This window comes from Schistocerca cancellata, chromosome 2 (assembly GCF_023864275.1).
Source record: "Schistocerca cancellata isolate TAMUIC-IGC-003103 chromosome 2, iqSchCanc2.1, whole genome shotgun sequence".
Taxonomy (NCBI): domain Eukaryota; kingdom Metazoa; phylum Arthropoda; class Insecta; order Orthoptera; family Acrididae; genus Schistocerca; species Schistocerca cancellata.
Genome location: NC_064627.1, coordinates 1,058,472,664 through 1,058,493,275, shown reverse-complemented (window position 1 = coordinate 1,058,493,275; position 20,612 = coordinate 1,058,472,664). Strand labels below are relative to the sequence as shown.

Genomic DNA, 20,612 nt, shown 5'->3' with positions numbered 1-20,612 from the left:
GTCTCTGATTGGATGAACAGATGATTTCGAACCGCTTACTGATTTTACGTCAGACTAAAATTGCTTAGGGTTTTTACTGGGATCGTTTGACAAAATTTCGTTTGACAAAATTTTACTTTCAAGTGAATGAACGCTTCTCTCGTTGCTCTCTTCACGCTCATTTTCGCTTCGTCCGTACCTATCTATCAGCAGTATTGTAATTTTTTTAATTCGATCAATAAGTACATGAAACATTGAAAATCAAATTTTTGTTGCCCCTGGAAGACATTAGATGGTTAAAGTACAACAAAAACCATCAACTGGGTCACCCGTTTAGAAACACAGATTGTAGATGGAAGCCACAATGGCATTCATGATCAGTTCTAACCGTTCAAAGAGGGGTGGGCGGTGGTAACGCGATGAAGAATGTAGTAATAATGTTGTCTTGATAGCTTCCTGTATTTGTTTATCTGTGTACTGTTCCCTGATACCGTTACAGTGCTACCTGGCAGTCTACTGCAGAGCTGTCGAATACTGCGCAGTCAGCTGTCGGTAGATAAAACGATAAATAAATGATAATAACAATTAACATTTGTTTAATTTCTTGAAATCAACTACCACTGTCTTTATTAAATTGGTACTCGAATAAGCTGGTTCTTCAATGCCACCCCGAGATGACGCCCAAATCCAGCTACTCCTCTGCACACAGGCACTTAACTAAAACTAACATACATCTGCTGACCAGCCGGCCCCTTAAGTATTGCTTCTCCTTGTAATTACGTAGACTGTATACAGACGCATATACGCACACATACATTCTTGCATTTCACAAGTTTATCAGAAAAATTAGCTGTTAGCATATCACAAAATATGGACGTAGGTAGAAATCAAAATTAAAATTTCTGTTCAGTGTTAACTGTAAATGAAGAATGCTTGTAATATTTGAGGCCGCTTGTTTATAAGAGCAAAGAATCTACTTTTATGATTCCCATAATCAAATTAAATGAATTTAACAGTGGATATACAAGAGTTTTAAAATTTTACCCTGCGAGAAAGTTTTACATTTTCACTGCGTCTAAATAGGAACGATAAACTTACTATGATTTCAACTGCAGAAGTCTCGATAAGACACTAGTTAACTTCATTAACAGTTAACATGTTTTCTGTTTATAATCATTCACTAGGGTAGCTAATTGCACTGGGAGTGATAGAACGTTTAGTATCCTGCGGTTTGCTATTGTTGTTCTTCCACGACCAGCGGTATGTTTATCACAGCTTCCACGTTTCTGGCCTCACCAGGTGTGGGGTCTGTTCCGTGAACTGTCTTCGTGGTGTGGCGTAGTGATTCGTCGCTGTCTGCTACACATAGTTGCCCTCGCCGTTCATTATGGACAAATTTCGTTGAGAATTTGTGTAACCAAGATATTGCACCGGATGTAAATAAAAATATTAAACCACTCAGCGGAAAACTTCTGAGTGGGATTTGGCATGGGATACTAGCGAAAACAATCATGCAGTAGTGAAGAGTAGACGCCGGACAATATCTATTTGTTCGAAGACGTGCGCATTTATTTCAACTTTCACTCCACACAAAATTCGTACTATACTTTTCCGGTTATTTAATACACTGGCGGGAAAAAAGTGCGACAGCAAGAAGGAATTGTGCCACATAAACGAAAGTTGGTAGCTTTGTTTCTACATCTGAAACACGGTGTCTATTCAAACTTCGCGACAGTCGTATACGAGTGTTGCTAGTAGCGTCACTATGAAGAGTCAAATCACGTTTGCTTTGAAAATACACGCTGTAACGGTCGTGAGCGCTAGTTACCGTTGAGACTGGACTTGATCTGTTGATGATGTTAGTGAAGACTGCCTTTCAGGCGACAAAGCCGCCTTTATCAGCACCTCACTGAGTTTGAACGAGGTCGTGTAATATGACTACGAGAAGCTGGAAGTTTCTTCTGCGATATTGCAGAAAAAGCTGGCAAGAATGCAGCCATTGTATTTAATTGCTGGTAGCGGTGGTCACGAGAATGTAAGGTGGCAAGAAGACCAGGCTGCGGACGGCCACGTGGCACTACCGAGAGGTAAGACCATCATATTCGGCGTGTGACTCTGGCGCATCATATTGCATCTGCAGCAGCAATTTGCGCACCAGATGGCACCACGGTGACTTAACGAACAGTTACAGATCGGTTACTTCAAGGGCAGCTCAGAGCTAGACGCCTTGTAGCGTGCATTCCACTGACCCCAAACCAACGCCATTTGCGACTTCAGTGATGTCAAAAGGAGCTCACTGGAGGACAGCATGGAGGTCTGTTGTGGTTTTCTGATGCAAACTACACTCCTGGAAATGGAAAACAGAACACATTGACACCGGTGTGTCAGACCCACCATACTTGCTCCGGACACTGCGAGAGGGCTGTACAAGCAATGATCACACGCACGGCACAGCGGACACACCAGGAACCGCGGTGTTGGCCGTCGAATGGCGCTAGCTGCGCAGCATTTGTGCACCGCCGCCGTCAGTGTCAGCCAGTTTGCCGTGGCATACGGAGCTCCATCGCAGTCTTTAACACTGGTAGCATGCCGCGACAGCGTGGACGTGAACCGTATGTGCAGTTGACGGACTATGAGCGAGGGCGTATAGTGGGCATGCGGGAGGCCGAATTGCTCAACACGTGGGGCGTGAGGTCTCCACAGTACATCGATGTTGTCGCCAGTGGTCGGCGGAAGGTGCACGTGCCCGTCGACCTGGGACCGGACCGCAGCGACGCACGGATGCACGCCAAGACCGTAGGATCCTACGCAGTGCCGTAGGGGACCGCACCGCCACTTCCCAGCAAATTAGGGACACTGTTGCTCCTGGGGTATCGGCGAGGACCATTCGCAACCGTCTCCATCAAGCTGGGCTACGGTCCCGCACACCGTTAGGCCGTCTTCCGCTCACGCCCCAACATCGTGCAGCCCGCCTCCAGTGGTGTCGCGACAGGCGTGAATGGAGGGACGAATGGAGACGTGTCGTCTTCAGCGATGAGAGTCGCTTCTGCCTCGGTGCCAATGATGGTCGTATGCGTGTTTGGCGCCGTGCAGGTGAGCGCCACAATCAGGACTGCATACGACCGAGGCACAGAGGGCCAACACCCGGCATCATGGTGTGGGGAGCGATCTCCTACACTGGCCGTACACCACTGGTGATCGTCGAGGGGACACTGAATAGTGCACGGTACATCCAAACCGTCATCGAACCCATCGTTCTACCATTCCTAGACCGGCAAGGGAACTTGCTGTTCCAACAGGACAATGCACGTCCGCATGTATCCCGTGCCACCCAACGTGCTCTACAAGGTGTAAGTCAACTACCCTGGCCAGCAAGATCTCCGGATCTGTCCCCCATTGAGCATGTTTGGGACTGGATGAAGCGTCGTCTCACGCGGTCTGCACGTCCAGCACGAACGCTGGTCCAACTGAGGCGCCAGGTGGAAATGGCATGGCAAGCCGTTCCACAGGACTACATCCAGCATCTCTACGATCGTCTCCATGGGAGAATAGCAGCCTGCATTGCTGCGAAAGGTGGATATACACTGTACTAGTGCCGACATTGTGCATGCTCTGTTGCCTGTGTCAATGTGCCTGTGGTTCTGTCAGTGTGATCATGTGATGTATCTGACCCCAGGAATGTGTCAATAAAGTTTCCCCTTCCTGGGACAATGAATTCACGGTGTTCTTATTTCAATTTCCATGAGTGCATATGTTTGTGCAGGACACATTGAACCTGCACTTGCGGTTGTGGTCTGGGCTGCGAGTTCGTATGACAGCAGGAGCACTCTCGTTGTTATTCCACGCAGCCTGACAGCAAATTCGTAAGGCAGTCTGCTGATGCGACCTGTCGTGCTGCCATTCATGAACAGCATTCCTGGGGTGTTTTCCAACAGTATAACACTTACCCACAAATCGCTGTTGTAACCCAACATGCTCTACGGTGTCTACGTGTTGCCACCACATCTGTCTCCAGTCAAGCACATGTGGGACATCACTGGACAACTGCTCCAGCGACATCCGCAAACAGCTTATCCGTCCCTGTACTGCCCGACTAAGTGCAACGGGCATGGAGCTCCTTCCCACAAACTGACAACCGGCACCTGTACAATACAATACAATGCATGCACGTTTCCATGCATGCATTCAACATTCTGGCGGTTACATCGGTTATTAATGAAAGAGCATTTTACACTTGCGATGGCTTATCTTACGCTTACATCATCATTACTCCACCACATTGGGGTTACACTCGTCACCACAACGACATCAGCAAACAGTCGCATATTGCTGCTCATCCTATCCCTTAGACCATTTATGTACACGGTAGACAAAATAAAACCGCTCCAGAAAATATTACACGCATCTTACGACAGACCAAGCTACCTCAACCGCCATGGATGCGGATAATGTAACTTGGGTTACGTATCGTGAGATGCGTGTGATATTCGCCAGGCTAGTTTTGCTTTGCCGACTCTGTATACTGAGAACAAGAGCGATCCTATCATACTTCCCTGGAGCGCTCGTACCAACGCTCTCTTGTTTCCGACGATCCCTGTCGTCCAGGACAACGTACTGGATCCTATTAGTAAAAACTTCTTCTAGTGAGTCACATGTCTTAGAATCAATTCCGTACTTTCTTTCTTTCGCTACTGCTTTTATCCCGCATTGTGCACAGGGTCGGCGGGGTTAAGTACGGATTTGGCATGGTTAATTTTAAGGGGTGGTCGGATGGCTCTGAGCACTATGGGACTTAACTTCTGAGGTCATCAGTCCCCTACAACTTAGACCTACTTAAACCTAACTAACCTAAGGACATCACACACATCCATGCCCGAGGCAGGATTCGAACGTGCGACCGTAGCGGTCGCGTGGTTCCAGACTGTAGCGCCCAGAACCGCTCGGCCACACCGGCCGGCGTGGCCGGGTGCCCTTCCTGCCGCCACCCCACACCTCCTGTGTATACCCCCAGCTGTCTGCGTCTAGTGTAAATCGTGAAATAGTATGACTGTGTTTCAAATGTATGCGGGTCGTGTAACTGAGGCGGGACGAGGGGACCAGCCCGGTATTCACCTAGTGGGATGTGGAAAACCGCCTAAAAACCACATCCAGGCTGGCCGGCACACCGGCCGTCGTCGTTAATCCGCCGGGCGGATTCGATTCGGGGCCGGCGCGCCTCGAGTGCAGGAAGCAGCGTGTTAGCGCTCTCGGCTATCCTGGCGAGTAATCGCGTACTATCGTACCTTTATTAACAGGGTAAAAGGAACATGTCTGGACATACCTTGTGTATGTGTGTGTGTATGTGTGTGTGTGTAAGAGAGAGAGAGAGAGAGAGAGAGAGAGAGCGGGAGAGAGAGAAGGGGAGGGCGCAGCCCGGCGGCGCGGCTGGCAGCGCTGGTTTATTTCTGTTCTGGTCTCCCCACTAGGCCGGCGGCGGCGGCGCCTCCCAGCGGGGAAGCAGCCCGGACAGGACGGCAGACAGTGCGAGCTGCCGACGCTCCGCGAGATCTGCGCTCCAGCGCACAGGTAGGTAGCCTGCGAGGACACACGGGAGCAGAACTTCTACCTCTCTACGACGGGCTAAAATTACGTCTGGACTGCAGTGCTCGTGCCGTGCAGCCGAGGAAGGATATATTTAGTGCCGGCCAGTGAGAGTCGACAGTGTCGCGTCAGTTCTGCGGCACCGTTAGACTGGAACACGCCGTTTCTTCGCCTGCAAAGTGAGACCGAGTTTTGTGGCAGTGCGTGTTTGTGCTCGAGCGAGACAGTGCAGATTGTACAGTGGCGATAAAGTCGAGTGCGATTTGTCGGAGTGTAGACGTGTGGTGCGGTTAGGTATGGTCGTCTAGAAGAGTGTCGGGGTCCTGCGACGGTGTGGATGTTTCGGCCGACGCGTTGGCTAGGAGTGCGTGCCGTGTCGAGTGTCGGAGCAGAAAGCTCTCGAGGCGGGCGGCGGTGAGGGGCTGGGGCGCGCGGCCATGGCGCCATGAGCGCGCCTGCCGGGGGCGGACGCGGGGGCGGAGCGGGAGGCGGCGAGCCGGCGGCGCGGGGCGGGCTGCAGCTGGCGCGCTCGGTGACGCGGTACGCGTCGTGCACGGTGGACCCGCGGCCGGCGCGCGCCGTGCACTGCCCGGACCTGAACGCGTGCCTGCTGGGCGACGCGGGAGCGGCCGCCTCGCCCGTCGACTGCCGCGCCGTGCACTTCGGCTACGCCGTGCCCGTCAACGTGGTGCCCGTGGAGGCGGGCTGCGCCGAGCTGGTGCTGGACGCGGGCACCGACCTCAGCCCGGCCGCCGTCTCCTACCTGCTGGAGCGCCACCCGCAGCTGCGCGAGGAGGCGGCGCGCGCGCGCCACGCCGGGGCCGCCCCCGCCGACCGCGCGCGCAGCTTCCGGCCCGTCTCCTCCTCCTCCGCCTCGTCCACCTCCTCCGCCGCCTCCGGCTCCTCGGAGCCCGAGGAGGACATCGCCGCCATCGCCAAGCAGATCTCGGACCACGCCGAAGCCATCTACCAGACGTGGAAGTCGCGCGGCCTCAAGCCCACCGAGATCCTGTCGTGCCACGCCGCCGACAAGTTCGTGCCCGCCCTCACGCCGCAACAGCAGCAGCAGCAGCAGCAGCAGCAGCAGCCGCGGCCCGCCTCGGCGGAAGCCGGCCAGAGGCGCGCTTCTCCCGCCAAGACGTCGCCGCTGCACTCGCCGAGCCAGACCCCCATGGTGGACCTGCTGGCGTCCGAGGCGAGTCTGGAGCAGTTCGTCAACAACTTCGTCTCGGAGGACAAGGCGCGCCTGGCGGCCGCCCGCCAGCGCTCGGCCGCTCCGTCCTCGCCGTCGTCCAAGGCGCTGCCGTCGTCCATCCAGTATGCGCTGCAGAAGTTCGAGCGACCGGCGCAGCAGCCGCAGCGGCAGCAGCCGGCCAAGACGCCGTCCCCGGTTACCTCGCCGTACCTCGAGCACGCCTCGCCCGTCTCCGAGCCCGCCAAGAGTCGGCAGGCCGATCCGCCGAGAACTTCGCCTTACACTCACATCCGAACGTCTTCCATTCCGTCCACCACGCCGACCAAGACCACGGTGCCCTTCCAGAAGCTCATCCTCGGCGACACCATCGAGACGATTTTCCCGCCAGACCTGCCGAAGCAGCAGCAGCAGCCGCAGCCGTCTCCCGCGCCTCAGCAGTCCGACAAGTCTGCCGGCGGCGCAGACTCCTCCGGGCTGACGACGTGGCCGCTCAAGAACAAGGTGGTCGGCGGCTCGGCCGTCCCGGAGAAGACGGCCGCTAAGACCGGCGCGGGCGCCGACCGCGGGAAGTCCAAATTCGCGACGCTGCCGTCCGAGGCGGCCCGCAACAACAACCGCAAGAATACGGCGCAGTACCTGGACGAGGTGGCGCGCGAGGAGGAGCGCCTCATCAACGCGCTCAAGACGGGCATCATCATCGCCGAGGAGCCGTCGCCGGCCGCCCCCGCGTCCGCCAAGAAGGCGTCGCTGCTGTCCAAGAAGAACAGCGCCAACAGCGCGCCGGTGGCGGCGGCGGCTGCGGAGCCCAAGGCGGGCAAGCCGGCGGTGCGCGCCGCCTCGGCCGCCACGGGCGCGCCCGCCGCCCGGCCGCGGCCGGAGCCCGTGCCGCACCCCGAGCTGACGTCGCAGCAGCGCCAGCACATCCGGCAGTCCGCCTCCAACCCGGTGCGGCCCTTCCTCACCAGGGGCTCCGTCGCGGAGCGAGTCCTCATCTTCGAGAAGTGCCCCAGCGAAGCCCTCCTCAGGGGCAGGCCCACGCCCGCCTCCTGGCAGCAGCGGGCTGCTGCCGCGCAGGTAACCCGCCACATTACTCCTCGTTGCTTATTCTGTCTCTAGTCAACAATGTTGCCGTATCCTGCTTCTGTCAATTTTGCCATACGATCCTGTAGTATACAGAGAAGTTGCAGCATTAGAAAATTGCAGCGAAATGCAGGAAGATCTGCAGCGGATAGGCACTTGGTGCAGGGAGTGGCAACTGACCCTTAACATAGACAAATGTAATGTATTGCGAATACATAAAAAGAAGGATCCTTTATTGTATGATTATATGCACTGGTAGCAGTTACTTCTGTAAAATATCGGGGAGTATGCGTACGGAACGATTTGAAGTGGAATGATCATATAAAATTAATTGTTGGTAAGGCGGGTGCCAGGTTGAGATTCATTGGGAGAGTCCTTAGAAAATGTAGTCCATCAACAAAGGAGGTGGCTTACAAAACACTCGTTCGACCTATACTTGAGTATTGATCATCAGTGTGGGATCCGTACCAGATCGGGTTGACGGAGGAGATAGAGAAGATCCAAAGAAGAGCGGCGCGTTTCGTCACGGAGTTATTTGGTAAGCGTGACAGCGTTACGGAGATGTTTAGCAAACTCAAGTGGCAGATTCTGCAAGAGAGGCGCTCTGTATCGCGGTGTAACTTGCTGTCCAGGTTTCGAGAGACTGCGTTTCTGGATGAGGTATCGAATATATTGCTTCCCCCTACTTACACCTCCAGAGGAGATCACGAATGTAAAATTAGAGAGATTCGAGGCCGCACGGAGGCTTTCAGACAGTCGTTCTTCCCGCGAACCATACGCGACTGGAACAGGAATGGGAGGTAATGACAGTGGCACGTAAAGTGCCCTCCGCCACACACCGTTGGGTGGCTTGCGGAGTATAACTGTGGATGTAGGTCCTGGATACTATGCACTATCTCTTACGTTTATACACTTACACGTGCGGAAAGTTTGATGCCGTCAGTACGCTTTATGCCGTCCACATCGGACAGTGGTTTGGAATCTGCTACATGAGGGAGAAAAGCATTTATCCGTGTCAGTCACTTTTATTTCTTCCGCAACAAGTTCCGAGGAATTACCTCGCAATTTCATTAGGTGAATATAGCCTGCTGTCTGTTTTGAGTTTCATGTCGCTACAAATAACGTGTAGATTTCACATGCTATCACAATACGCCTCTGAAATTATATTTTTCAGACAAACTTTATTATTGTTTAAAATTTATAAAGTTAATTTACAATTTCTAATCTCAGTGCCCTATTACGACAGCAAGTGACAAATTACACCTCATTTCTACCGAAGTGAAGTCCTAAACAGACAATTGGCTACAGCCAGCAAATGAAATTGTAATGTAATCTGCTAATCCACCTGAACATGAGGGTGTAAGCTCTCGAAAATCGTGGTGGATAAAATAAGTGCATCTGACACAAATAAGTGTTTTACCTTCTATACATTCACCTCTTCCGCCTGATCGCATACAGTCACTATAGTACAATTAAAAAGATGAAACACGTGTGTTTTACCATTACTAGACAGATGAGTTTCATTTACGATACCAAAAACCGATTTCTTCTATTTTAAATAAAAATTGTAGCTGTAGAAAGAGAGAAGATCTTAAAAAGAAGCACTGCACATTCTCGAAACCAAAAGGGTCTGGAGAACATACAGTGAGAAAGGACAAAGTTAGAAGAGACAGGTTTAGAGGTGCTGTAACCTGTAGACGTTTATGTGTCATTCTCTCGTCACAGGATACATTACGTTAACTGCCATATTGTGACACTTATTCAAGTGTTTACGCTATACATCTTACAGAAAAATACGTCTTATCTGTCAACATTTTCGTGGCCCTCTTTTCTGTAGTATTCTCTTCTATCCTGTACATGCACTAAACAAGATTCCAATTACGATACTAACAGTTCTTCACAATTGAAACAATGCAAGTATTTCAACGCCAGCGATACTTAACTGCTTACCGCTTGCCTCCATAGATTCTTCAGAACAGTTCGCGTCGCAGAATTATTACATGATTCGCGACACGTCTAATTACAAGTGCTTCGCGACTATTTCATTAGACGACTTCACAATGCAGTATTGTCACACCGTAATTAACATTCGGATCTAAAAATGACTAAGAACGATATTGCGAATTTTTTTTCTTTCTCTCTAAAATAATAATGTTTACTACATGTAATGTAGCTGGCAGCATCCCTCAGCACCCCCTAATTAAGCCAACAGCCTAACCTTCAACCCTTTCATCTTAGTTCTGCTTGTTCCTAATACAATCTATTTGTTTGTAAGATGTCCTTTGTCTTAATTAGATGTTCTCAATCTTTCTCCAAAAAGTGTGCGAACTAAGAGAAAGTCAGTACTGTTCCTATTAAATTTTTATTCCGATTCGAAATTTTTATTGTTTCTTCATCTAACAGCTGAGACAACTTGCAGTGTTGTTTCACACTCGTCTTAGCACGTGCTTGTGATTCTTTATTTTCTACTCTTCCGACTCTTCAAATGGTTCAAATGGCTCTGAGCACTATGGGACTTAACATCTATGGTCATCAGTCGCCCAGAACTTAGAACTACTTAAACCTAACTAACCTAAGGACAGCACACAACACTCAGTCATCACGAGGCAGAGAAAATCCCTGACCCTGCCGGGAATCGAACCCGGGAACTCGGGCGTGGGAAGCGAGAACGGCACGACCAGAGCTGCGGACTCCGTCTCTTCGATTCTGTTGCAGACAGACCTGGTTTAGATTTTTTGTGTGTCTGTCTTTTCTCATAAGTATTTTTATCCTCTTCTGCCATCCAAAACTTTTGAAGGCTTCCAGCAAATATACACATACTACCATGTGGCCCAGGTTCAAATGGGTGTAGGAAGCGATAGCTGTGCAGCAATGAAGAGGGTTGCAGGCAAATCTGCGTCAAACCAGTCTCCGGACTGAAGACAACAACAACAACCAGGAGACCAAAAATATCCCAACATCCACTAACACAGACATCGTTGAAAATTCTCACTGACAAGAAAAGCGCAAATTTTACTTTTCTATCTTTCATCATGCCTTAATCTGCAAGTCTATCTAGTAGGTGATTAATTTTCTCTGTAAATCACAAGAAACAGATGCGTCAATTATTTAGTTGGATACATAGCTGAGCAGCTAGACTAACAAATACTTTTCAACCAGGAAAAAGCGCAATGACCAGCACTGTGAATAACACACGTGCTTCCGGCATAAGGTTTGCGGCTGGCATTACGTTACAGCACGGCGCAGTGGAGTCTCCATGTTAGACACGGAATCTGTACGCCTTTACTAGTTGGCTGAGGGAGCGCCTTTGAGGGGGCTGCAAATTAACTGTGAAATGAGATTCTAATTTCACAGTGGCGACGACGCTGACGTCGTTAGCGCGTGTCTTGTCCAGATTTTGACAGGCACCAATTTTGCCGGCCGCCGTGGTCTAGCGGTTATAGGCGCTCAGTCCGGAACCGCGCGACCGCTACGGTCGCAGGTTCGAATCCTGCCTCGGGCATGGATGTGTGTGATGTCCTTAGGTTAGTTAGGTTTAATTAGTTCTAAGTTCTAGGGGACTTATGACCACAGATGTTGAGTCCCATAGTGCTCAGAGCCATTTGAACACCATTTTTCTTTTATTTTTGGTACATTGCCTGCCGACCGTGGTGTATGCAGAGAAAGGACCATTCGTCTGTTATTATCCCAATACATTCCTCCCGACACGCTAGTAGTTAGATCTTCCGAAAGCCAAAGACAACTGCGTAGCACTTTTGTATAATGCGAAATACTACCGTTAAATTAACTCACTTATATTTCAGCTCTCGTCATAACGTTTGAACTGCAGACAGACATGGTACATGGCACGCGCGAGCATGCGAACGTACCTGATATTAAAAAACAACAGAAGAGCGGTATGCGAATTAATAAACTACTGCCGTTCGTTACTGATGCAATTAGTTCTGTATATCGTACATTTTATTATTTTTACATGTTCTAGGGACCTCAGTACTATTGTTACCGAGCTGAAATGTAATATACACTGGATATCGTTGTATTTCGTAGAAGAGTACACACTTCCCAAGAACGAGGTTTTCGTCCCTGACTACGGTTTTTCGCTATTGTTCAACAATTTTCTAACACCAACGTTAATCTCATGTAAGTAATGAGACATAAATAACTCCGTAAGAATAAACAGCGTGTATACGGCGTTAAATCAACCAGAGATGCTTCGAATGCGTTAATCTGTAGAGCCTCAGATGTGTCGTGCCAGGAGTGGGTCTCTTATGAACATTACATTAGTACTTGCATGAAAAATTGCGAGGACAAAATATTCCTTTAGTTTACAAAGGTGGTGCATTTTAAATATGTGAAACTGATTAAAGCTACATAATCAGCAGCGTTCAAGGTGAAAGAGGTATAATTTTATGTCATTCGATGTACATATAATCAAGAAACACATTAATGTGTTCCACAAGAATGTTGTGTGTTCATTTTAAAACTATTTCCTGCTTTTTAATAGAACTGAGCACATCTATGAGTCCATAAACAGTAAACAGTATAATACGGACAAGAAAGCAACTTACCTTTCTTGCTTGTTTAGCCAACAATTAATTCTAAAAAATTACTTTTACAGCGGTATTAAATGTTCTCGGTGCACTTGTCACTTTAAATCTCAACAAAAATCCAAATTTTAGTTTACACTTCTGATTGCTGCTTTATGTAGGAGCGCAGAAACTCATACAGAAATAATGAAAATTGATTTTAACAGTTATGATAGTTTTCATTGCGTTTACATTGAGTTGCCTTTTATCAATTGGCCATAAGCATTCGCATGCGAAGCTGCAGACAGACATATAAGACATTGCAATACTTCAAGAATATTTCAAAATAATACATTTTGTGAACTAATGGGGGGAGGGGAACGCTCCAAACTGTTTAGACCAGTTTTTACCTGACCATCTTATTAACTCTCCTAGAATTACACTGCACAAACCTATTTTCCTGACAAAATCTGTTTTCTATACGCCTTCTAATTTCGTCTTCCTGTCAGTACTTATCAGTATCACTCAATAACAGCATTTTATGTGGTCACGGACCGTGATTCATTTTTCAACCCGTGAAACTATAATGTCCAGTCACATTAATCCGACTGCCAGTTAAAAGCCTGAACAATCAACTTTTGTGCCGTCGATCGCTACGAGACGTGCACGAGTCAGTGAGGTTCTGGAAGTTACCGACAGCGATTGTAGAGCCACGCCGACGCCAATGCCGTGGCCAGGGGCTCTAGGTTTCTCGGTTGATGATCCATGGCCCGTACAGACCGAACGAGATGTTCCCACAGCTTCTCGATTGGGCTTAAATCCGGGGAATTAGACGCCCAGGGGAGTATGGTAAACTCATCGCGGTGTTCTTCGAAACACGTCATATGCTGCGGCTTGTGTGATACGTTGCATTGCCCTACTGTTACATACCAACGTTCTGAAGAAAAACAAACTGCATGTAGGGGTGAACAGGACAACCTTCCAGAATGACGAGATCATCCAGGGAATGCCGCGAAACATTCTCCAAACTATAACACTGCCTCCTCTGGCCTCGACCCTTTCGACAGTTGTTGCATGGTGTTTGCTTTCAGACGTTTCACGCCGTTCACGCCAAAGGACATCTGTCCGACGGAGCCTGAGTCCGTGGCGCGCTGCACGTTTCGAGCCGCCGTTCACCTCGTTGACGGCATTTGTGGAGACGACCATAGTGTAGCAAAAATGTGATTCATCCGAGGAGTCGACACGTTTCCATTGATCGACCGTCGAATACCGATGGTCCCTTGCCCACTGCAATCGTAATTGTGTCAACATTTACGACATAGGAATGCTTTGCTGGGAAGCTCCATACTCAACAACGTATGGTGAACAGAGATGCCACAGATCACCATCCGTCCTACGTTACACCACGATTGGGAAGAGTCGTAGACATCCAGCCATTCAGCACCTAGCGGTAGTTTCACTGTCCTACCCCTTTCCGTAGATCCTCACAACAGTAGCTCGTGAACATTTGACCAGCTTCGCTGTTTTCGAGTTACTCGTTAGTCTGCCCTTTTTCGAAGTAGCTAATCTTAATGGCTTTCCCCATTTGCAGCCCATTTCTTCGCTAGGATGATCCCCTATCCGTGTCTGCTCTGCTTACATAATTTTGTCACCACGTCACGTGCCCGCAACGCCACCAGGCGGCATCCAACATTGCTTTGGGCAGTGGTCATAATGTTTTCGCTCAGCAGTGTATGTGAATGTCCTTCCACTTAACATTCAACAAGCAAAATGGGTACTTTTTGCAGACGATACTTGTGTTATAGTAGATCCCATTAGAGAGACAGCAACAGGAACGTTGGTAAATGATATTTTCAAAAGAATTATTAAGCGATTCTCTGAAAATGGACTTTCCCTACATTTTGAAAAAAAAAACACATACACATATTACACTACATTCAATTTTGTGCAAGACATTATCTCACCAACAGTTGCTGTAGTACATGAACAAGAGTCAGTAAGTAGGATAGAATGCTCCAAATTTTTGGGTGTTCATATTGATGAAAACTTGAACTGGAAGAAGTATATTACTGAGCTTCTCAAACCGCCAAGTTCCACTAATTTTGCTCTTCGTACAATTGCTATTCATGGAAACAAACATAGTAACGTCCTGGCGTATTTAGCATATTTCCACTTGATAATGTCGTACGGAATAATGTTCTGAGATAACTCGTCACTTAGAAAGGAAGTACTGATTGCAGAAACGCGAGCAGTAAGGATAATATGCCGTGTTCGCCCTCGGGCGTCATGTGGGTCTCTTCAAGGAGCTAGGCATATTAACTGCGTCGTGACTATACATATTTTCGCTAATGAAATTCGATATGAATAATCCATCACATTTTGAGAAGTATATTGATGTACATACATACAAAGCTATAGGGAGAAATAATCTCTAATACTTATTATTAAGGCTGGTAGTGGCTCAGAGAGGAGTTCAAGGCTGGTAGTGAATCAGAGAGGAGTTCAATATGCAGCAATAAAATTTTTTGATCATTTGCACAATAACATAAAATGTCTGACAGGTAGCGAAGCAGGTTTTAAAGCTAATTTAAAATAATTTGTCCAGGACATACCCCGCTATTCCGTTGACAAATTTCTACTTAAAAACTGGCAGCCAGTTAAAAAAGAAAAATTAAAGTGTAGGTGCATGAGTAGAACTAAAATGATAATGTGTTCATTAATGTTACCCATTATCCTGTAAACTGACTCGTTTCAAGTCATCTCGATAAAAGAATCGTTCACATGGTCTGTGGAACGTGTAACCAACTAACTATCTATTCTTTCAATGGTTGGGTGAGAAAATTTGTGATTAAAGCCAAGCTGAAACAAATGAATTCCAAAGGAGAATTTTGTGACAGCACTTAAACTGAGATTCACAATAGAATTTTAATAGTAAAGCCACAACGAATATGGTTGGTGGTAGGAATTATGGTAATCATTTAGTTTTATTATCTTCTAGGATCGGTTTGTACTTACCATCTACAAATTCACTAAATTCTTCAGAGCCATCACCGTTATAGGCATTTAAATAATATTGAGAATATATTTACGATACAGTTTCTAAACTACGTATCAGGAGGTTACCTACAATTGCCTGAATGATTTTTTGGGTAACATGCATAGTGAATCCGTCTCCTAGTAAGTTTTTTTAATTTTTTTATTTACTTACACGTCACGTTCCGTAGGACCAAATTGAGGAGCAAATCTCCAAGGTCATGGAGCGTGTCAGTACATGAAATTACAGCTTAAAAGTAATAACAGATAAAAATAAAATGCTTATGAACCCGAAAAAAGTCAAGCCCTAAGTCTAAGTAAACGCAGTGAACAATACAACAAGAATCAGCTTAATTTTTCAAGAAAGTCATCGACAGAACAGAAGGAGTGACCCATGAGGAAACTCTTCAGTTTCGATTTGAAAGTGCGTGGATTACTGCTAAGATTTTTGAATTCTAGTGGTAGCTTATTGAAAATGGATGCAGCAGTATACTGCACACCTTTCTGCACGGGAGTTAAGGAAGTCCGATACAAATGCAGGCTTGATTTCCGCCGAGTATTAATCGCGAAAAAGCTACCTATTCTTGGGAACAAGCTAATATTGTTAACAAGATATGACAGTAAGGAATATATATATTGAGAGGCCAATGTCAAAATACCCAGACTCGTGAACAGGGGTCGACAAGAGGTTCGTGAACTTACACCACTTATTGCCCGAACCGCCCGTTTCTGAGCCAAAAGTATCCTTTTAGAAATGGAATAGTTACCCTAAAATGTAACACCTTACGACATAAGCGAGTGAAAATAAGCAAAGTAGACTAATTTCGTGTCGAACGATCACGCACTTCAGATACCGTTCTTATTGTAAGAATGGCAGCATTATGTCTTTGAACAAGATCCTGGACGTGGGCTTTCCACAACAGTTTACTATCAATCTGAACACCTAGAAATTTGAACTGTTCAGTTTCACTAATCATATGCCCGTTCTGTGAAACTAAAACGTCAGGTTTTGTTGAACTGTAACAAGCTCTGACGGGTCATTCCACATTCGGATGAAAGCCGACCATTTTTTATCCCTGTTCAGATAAGTAACTATGCCAAATTTTAGTATTTTATCTCTGCTTCCATTTTACAGGACTTAAAAGTTTGTCGGGAGGACGACGGTTCAATCCCGCGTCCGGCCACCCTGATTTAGGTTTTCCGTGATTTCCCTAAATCGTTCCAGGCAAATGCCGGGATGGTTCCTTTGAAAGGGCACGACCGACATCCTTCCCCATCCTTCCCTAATCCGATGAGACCGATGCCCTCGCTGTCTGGTCTCCTTCCCCAAACAACCCAACCCAACTTAAAAGTTTGTACGTTTTGTCCTTTTCTAATATTATGAGCCGGCCGGGGTGGCCGAGCGGTTCTAGGCGCTACAGTCTGGAACCGCGTGACCGCTGCGGTCGCAGGTTCGAATCCTGCCTCGGGTATGGATGTGTGTGATGTCCTTAGGTTAGTTAGGTTTAAGTAGTTCTAAGTTCTAGGGGATTGATGACCTCAGATGTTAAGTCCCATAGTGCTCAGAGCCGTTTGAACCAATAATATTATGATAGCACAAAACAATATGCTTTAACACAGTTAATACAGTATGCCTAATACTTTCAGTCAAAAAGTATGTAAATGTCGGGTTTTAATTGGGCCTTACACCTTAAAAATATTTAAGTATTTGAACATAACTAACACAGTACTATAGCAATATAGTAATATGGTACTAAACTAGTACTAATTTTTCGAAACTGAAAATTTAACATTATGTATGTATATAATTCTCTATTTTATAAAGATTCTTCATATTGTTCTAAATGCCACTATTGAGGCTAGAGTGTCTTTAGAAAGGTGCAGATGCCGACCGTCTGACTGGATTACTTACTGTCCTTACTGTCATATCTTGTTAACAATATTAGCTTGTTCCCAAGAATAGGTAGCTTTTTCGCGATTAATACTCGGCGGAAATCAAGCCTGCATTTGTATCGGACTTCCTTAACTCCCGTGCAGAAAGGTGTGCAGTATACTGCTGCATCCATTTTCAATAAGCTACCACTAGAATTCAAAAATCTTAGCAGTAATCCACGCACTTTCAAATCGAAACTGAAGAGTTTCCTCATGGGTCACTCCTTCTGTTCTGTCGTTGATGACTGGTCGGATATCCAATTTATCCAAAACATCTCGGTGGGCATGAAGAACAGCCAAGTTGTTCAATCGCTTCTGTCCCATTGTTAATCGGAGATTTGACTTCAGACGTCTAAGGGCGCTAAATGACCGTCTGTTGCTGTCGTGATTGGAACTACTTGGAGAAGCTTAATGCACTTCACTACTTCACATAACACATCTCCAACTGCAGGCTCTTGTGTAATGTACTTTCTTACATCACGCATGTTTTTTAAGACCAGTTGTTTTTTATTAGCGATATCGGCTAACATACTCAAAAGCAAGCACTCTTGTTCAACTGCAATGACCTGTGTGAGTCCAGTTGAAGCAAACCGCTCAGTAATGCAAGATTGCACCGTTTCACAAACTTCAATGTAAATAGATTTGTAGTGTTCCTTTGGGGTTTTGAAAGTGTGCGGTGAGCTGGCTTCGTTGTTTTCATACTTCTTCGATTCTGAGGAAGCGAAGCATCATCAACTTGTGAAGCTTTTTTTTTTTTAACACAATTCCCAAAAGTGTTCAAAACTATCACGCCTTACATTCAATATACAAATCAAGCCCTCATATATTTTTTTTCCAGATCAGCAACACTTGAATTTTTTCATTAACATCCTCTACTGGGTTCATTGCATGGCAATAAAGATGCAAAAAGAAATAAATCTTGAATTGTAACATTGACTCGAGGTAGCCTGCACATTTGTAACCTGCCTCTTTTGTCCTTTGCAGAAAATGTTTCAAAAAACTCTAGAAGTTCTTCAAAGTTCTTCAAAGTTTTTCAGTATTCTCAAGATACTAGAAGCTCGCATGGTCTATCGAGTTGGGCACAGGGGTTGTAGACCAGCTTGGTCGTTGGCTCTCTCACAGAACATGCTTCTGAAAAGTCCCATCGTTTTGTTGGATTCCCTTACGGTGTTTATTAAGTCCTTGGCTAAAGCCATAATGTCCCTCATAGACGTAAGATGGCGGAGACTGTCTACAACTTTCAAGTCTAAACTGTGAGCAGTGCAGTGCACATAATGTGCTTTTGGTTGTATATCCAAAACTAACTTTTTTAGTACTTTGAACTTACCTCTAGTATTCGAGGCACCATCATAGCACTGTCCTCTTAAGTTATCCACTGACAAATCAAGAGCAAAAACCTCTTTTAAAATACTAAACATAGTTTGTGATTTACTGTTGGGGGTCTCGTATAAGCCTATAAAGTCTTTGTTGATGATTAAGGAATCATCGGCAGTACGAATACAAAATGAAACTTGTTTGTGAATCGAAGAATCACTTGTTTCGTCAGCCATAATAGAAAAATGTTCAGTCTTCTTGATTGAAGCCAACACCTTTCTCAACACAGACTTTCCTAGTAGATCAATGATTTCGTTTTGAATGTCGTGGGACGTCCACTTATACCCCGAACGCCCTAACCAATCTTTAAACTCAGGTATGTCATTCTTTCGGAGTTCCAACAATTGAAAAAAAATTTGAGTTTACATCTTCGTGCCCTCTAATTGCTAGTCCTTGCCGGCATAGAAATTGCATGGTAGTAAAAATTGTCTCAAGAGCTAAACGGCCTTTCTTCATATCACCATCTAACTGTTCATTCAATTGGGAGGCCACACTTCGTTTGGTGATAGAATTTAGTTTCAGAACACCTTCTTTATGCGTAAACGTATTTTCATGAAGACGGAATTTTCACAAAGCCTTTTCCCACTTAGAAAACCCTACGGAAGTAAATGCATCTTCTTCTTTTGAAAAAAATTGTAATAGATTTTTAGCATCTGCCTCTTTGCACGTTTTGCAAAAAACTTTTTCGGTAGATGCTTCATATTCTAGCCATGTATATTTACAATGAAATGAACACCCTTAGCTGCTTACAGGCGTTGACATACGTCAACGGGGACAGATGAAAATGTGTGCCCCGACCGGGACTCGAACCCGGGATCTCCTGCTTACATGGCAGACGCTCTATCCATCTTTTTTTTTTTGTAATCTCATTTTGTTCGTTATTGTTCGTTTCAATTGCTCGTGGCGGACGTCACCTGACGCCCGTTGAAGTTCGTTATTGATCCATTCACTCAGGTTTTTTTTTTTTTATATTACAGAGGGCAGCTAACCCTCTGACCGAACACGCTGAGCTACCGTGCCGGCAAGAACAGATACCATCTTAGTATATACCATATATATTTGATCAACCAAGACTTCTGAAAATGATCTTCCCTTGCCGGATTGTCCAGGTTTCGGCTGTGAACGGTTCTCGCCTGAAGACGACAAATCAATTGACAACACCATAATTGTTGGAGGTTGACTTGCAGTATCATCAACTTCCAAGCGCGCCTTTTTGGTAACAGATTTATCCATTGCAAACTTAATTCGCAATAAACGAATAAAATAAAGTCATATAAAATAGTCCACTAGACACTAAAGTCGGAACACTAAACACGTCTGCAGCATGCACTGAACGTAACTATCCACACTGAATGTGTGCGACAGCAGGGTGGGCTTTATATAGCCGCGGCGTCGTAATGTCTCGAAGCGTGAAGACGACGCGAGGCGGAGGGTTCCATTTGATGTCGCCGCGGCCGCAACGCTCGTTTTCAGTTAACCTGCTTACTACCGTAATAATTATTTGTTTTAACTTATTACTGAATGCATTTTAAAAGGTAACTATCGTCAAACGAGGAAAATAAAAAATTCCAACATAATTTTGTGATTTTACGAAGCATAATATAGCTAGTAATTTTCTTAAATTTTTGGGGGGCTCTGCCCCCCCTCCCCCAAATGAATTTTTGAGTGGGCTCGGGCCCCATCAGGTCCCATGGAGTCAGCGCCTGTGATTCCATATCCGTCGAATATATGCGTCCTTTTATCTTGCACTACGTCAGACCTCAGATATTTGGTGTCTGCCATTGGTGACCATAAATCCGAGACACCCGCCGCACGATAATTCTTAAGATACTGAATATTACGTCAGCCCGTGCAAGCGCTGCGCCATTGAACTCGGCGCCATGCTCATAACATGAGCCAATCGCAGCCTCTAA

General features: G+C 46.4%; 1 protein-coding gene across 1 annotated transcript in view; it reads left to right on the top strand.

The window, feature by feature from the left end:
• Nucleotides 1-6,004: 6,004 nt before the first annotated feature.
• Nucleotides 6,005-20,612, top strand: part of LOC126160968 (uncharacterized) — a 340,498-nt gene continuing 325,890 nt past the window's right edge. Inside the window, exons 1-2 of the mRNA XM_049916949.1 lie at nucleotides 6,005-7,579; nucleotides 7,610-7,828. Coding sequence (XP_049772906.1) covers nucleotides 6,005-7,579; nucleotides 7,610-7,828 — 1,794 coding nt within the window. The remainder of the gene's footprint in view (nucleotides 7,580-7,609; nucleotides 7,829-20,612) is intronic.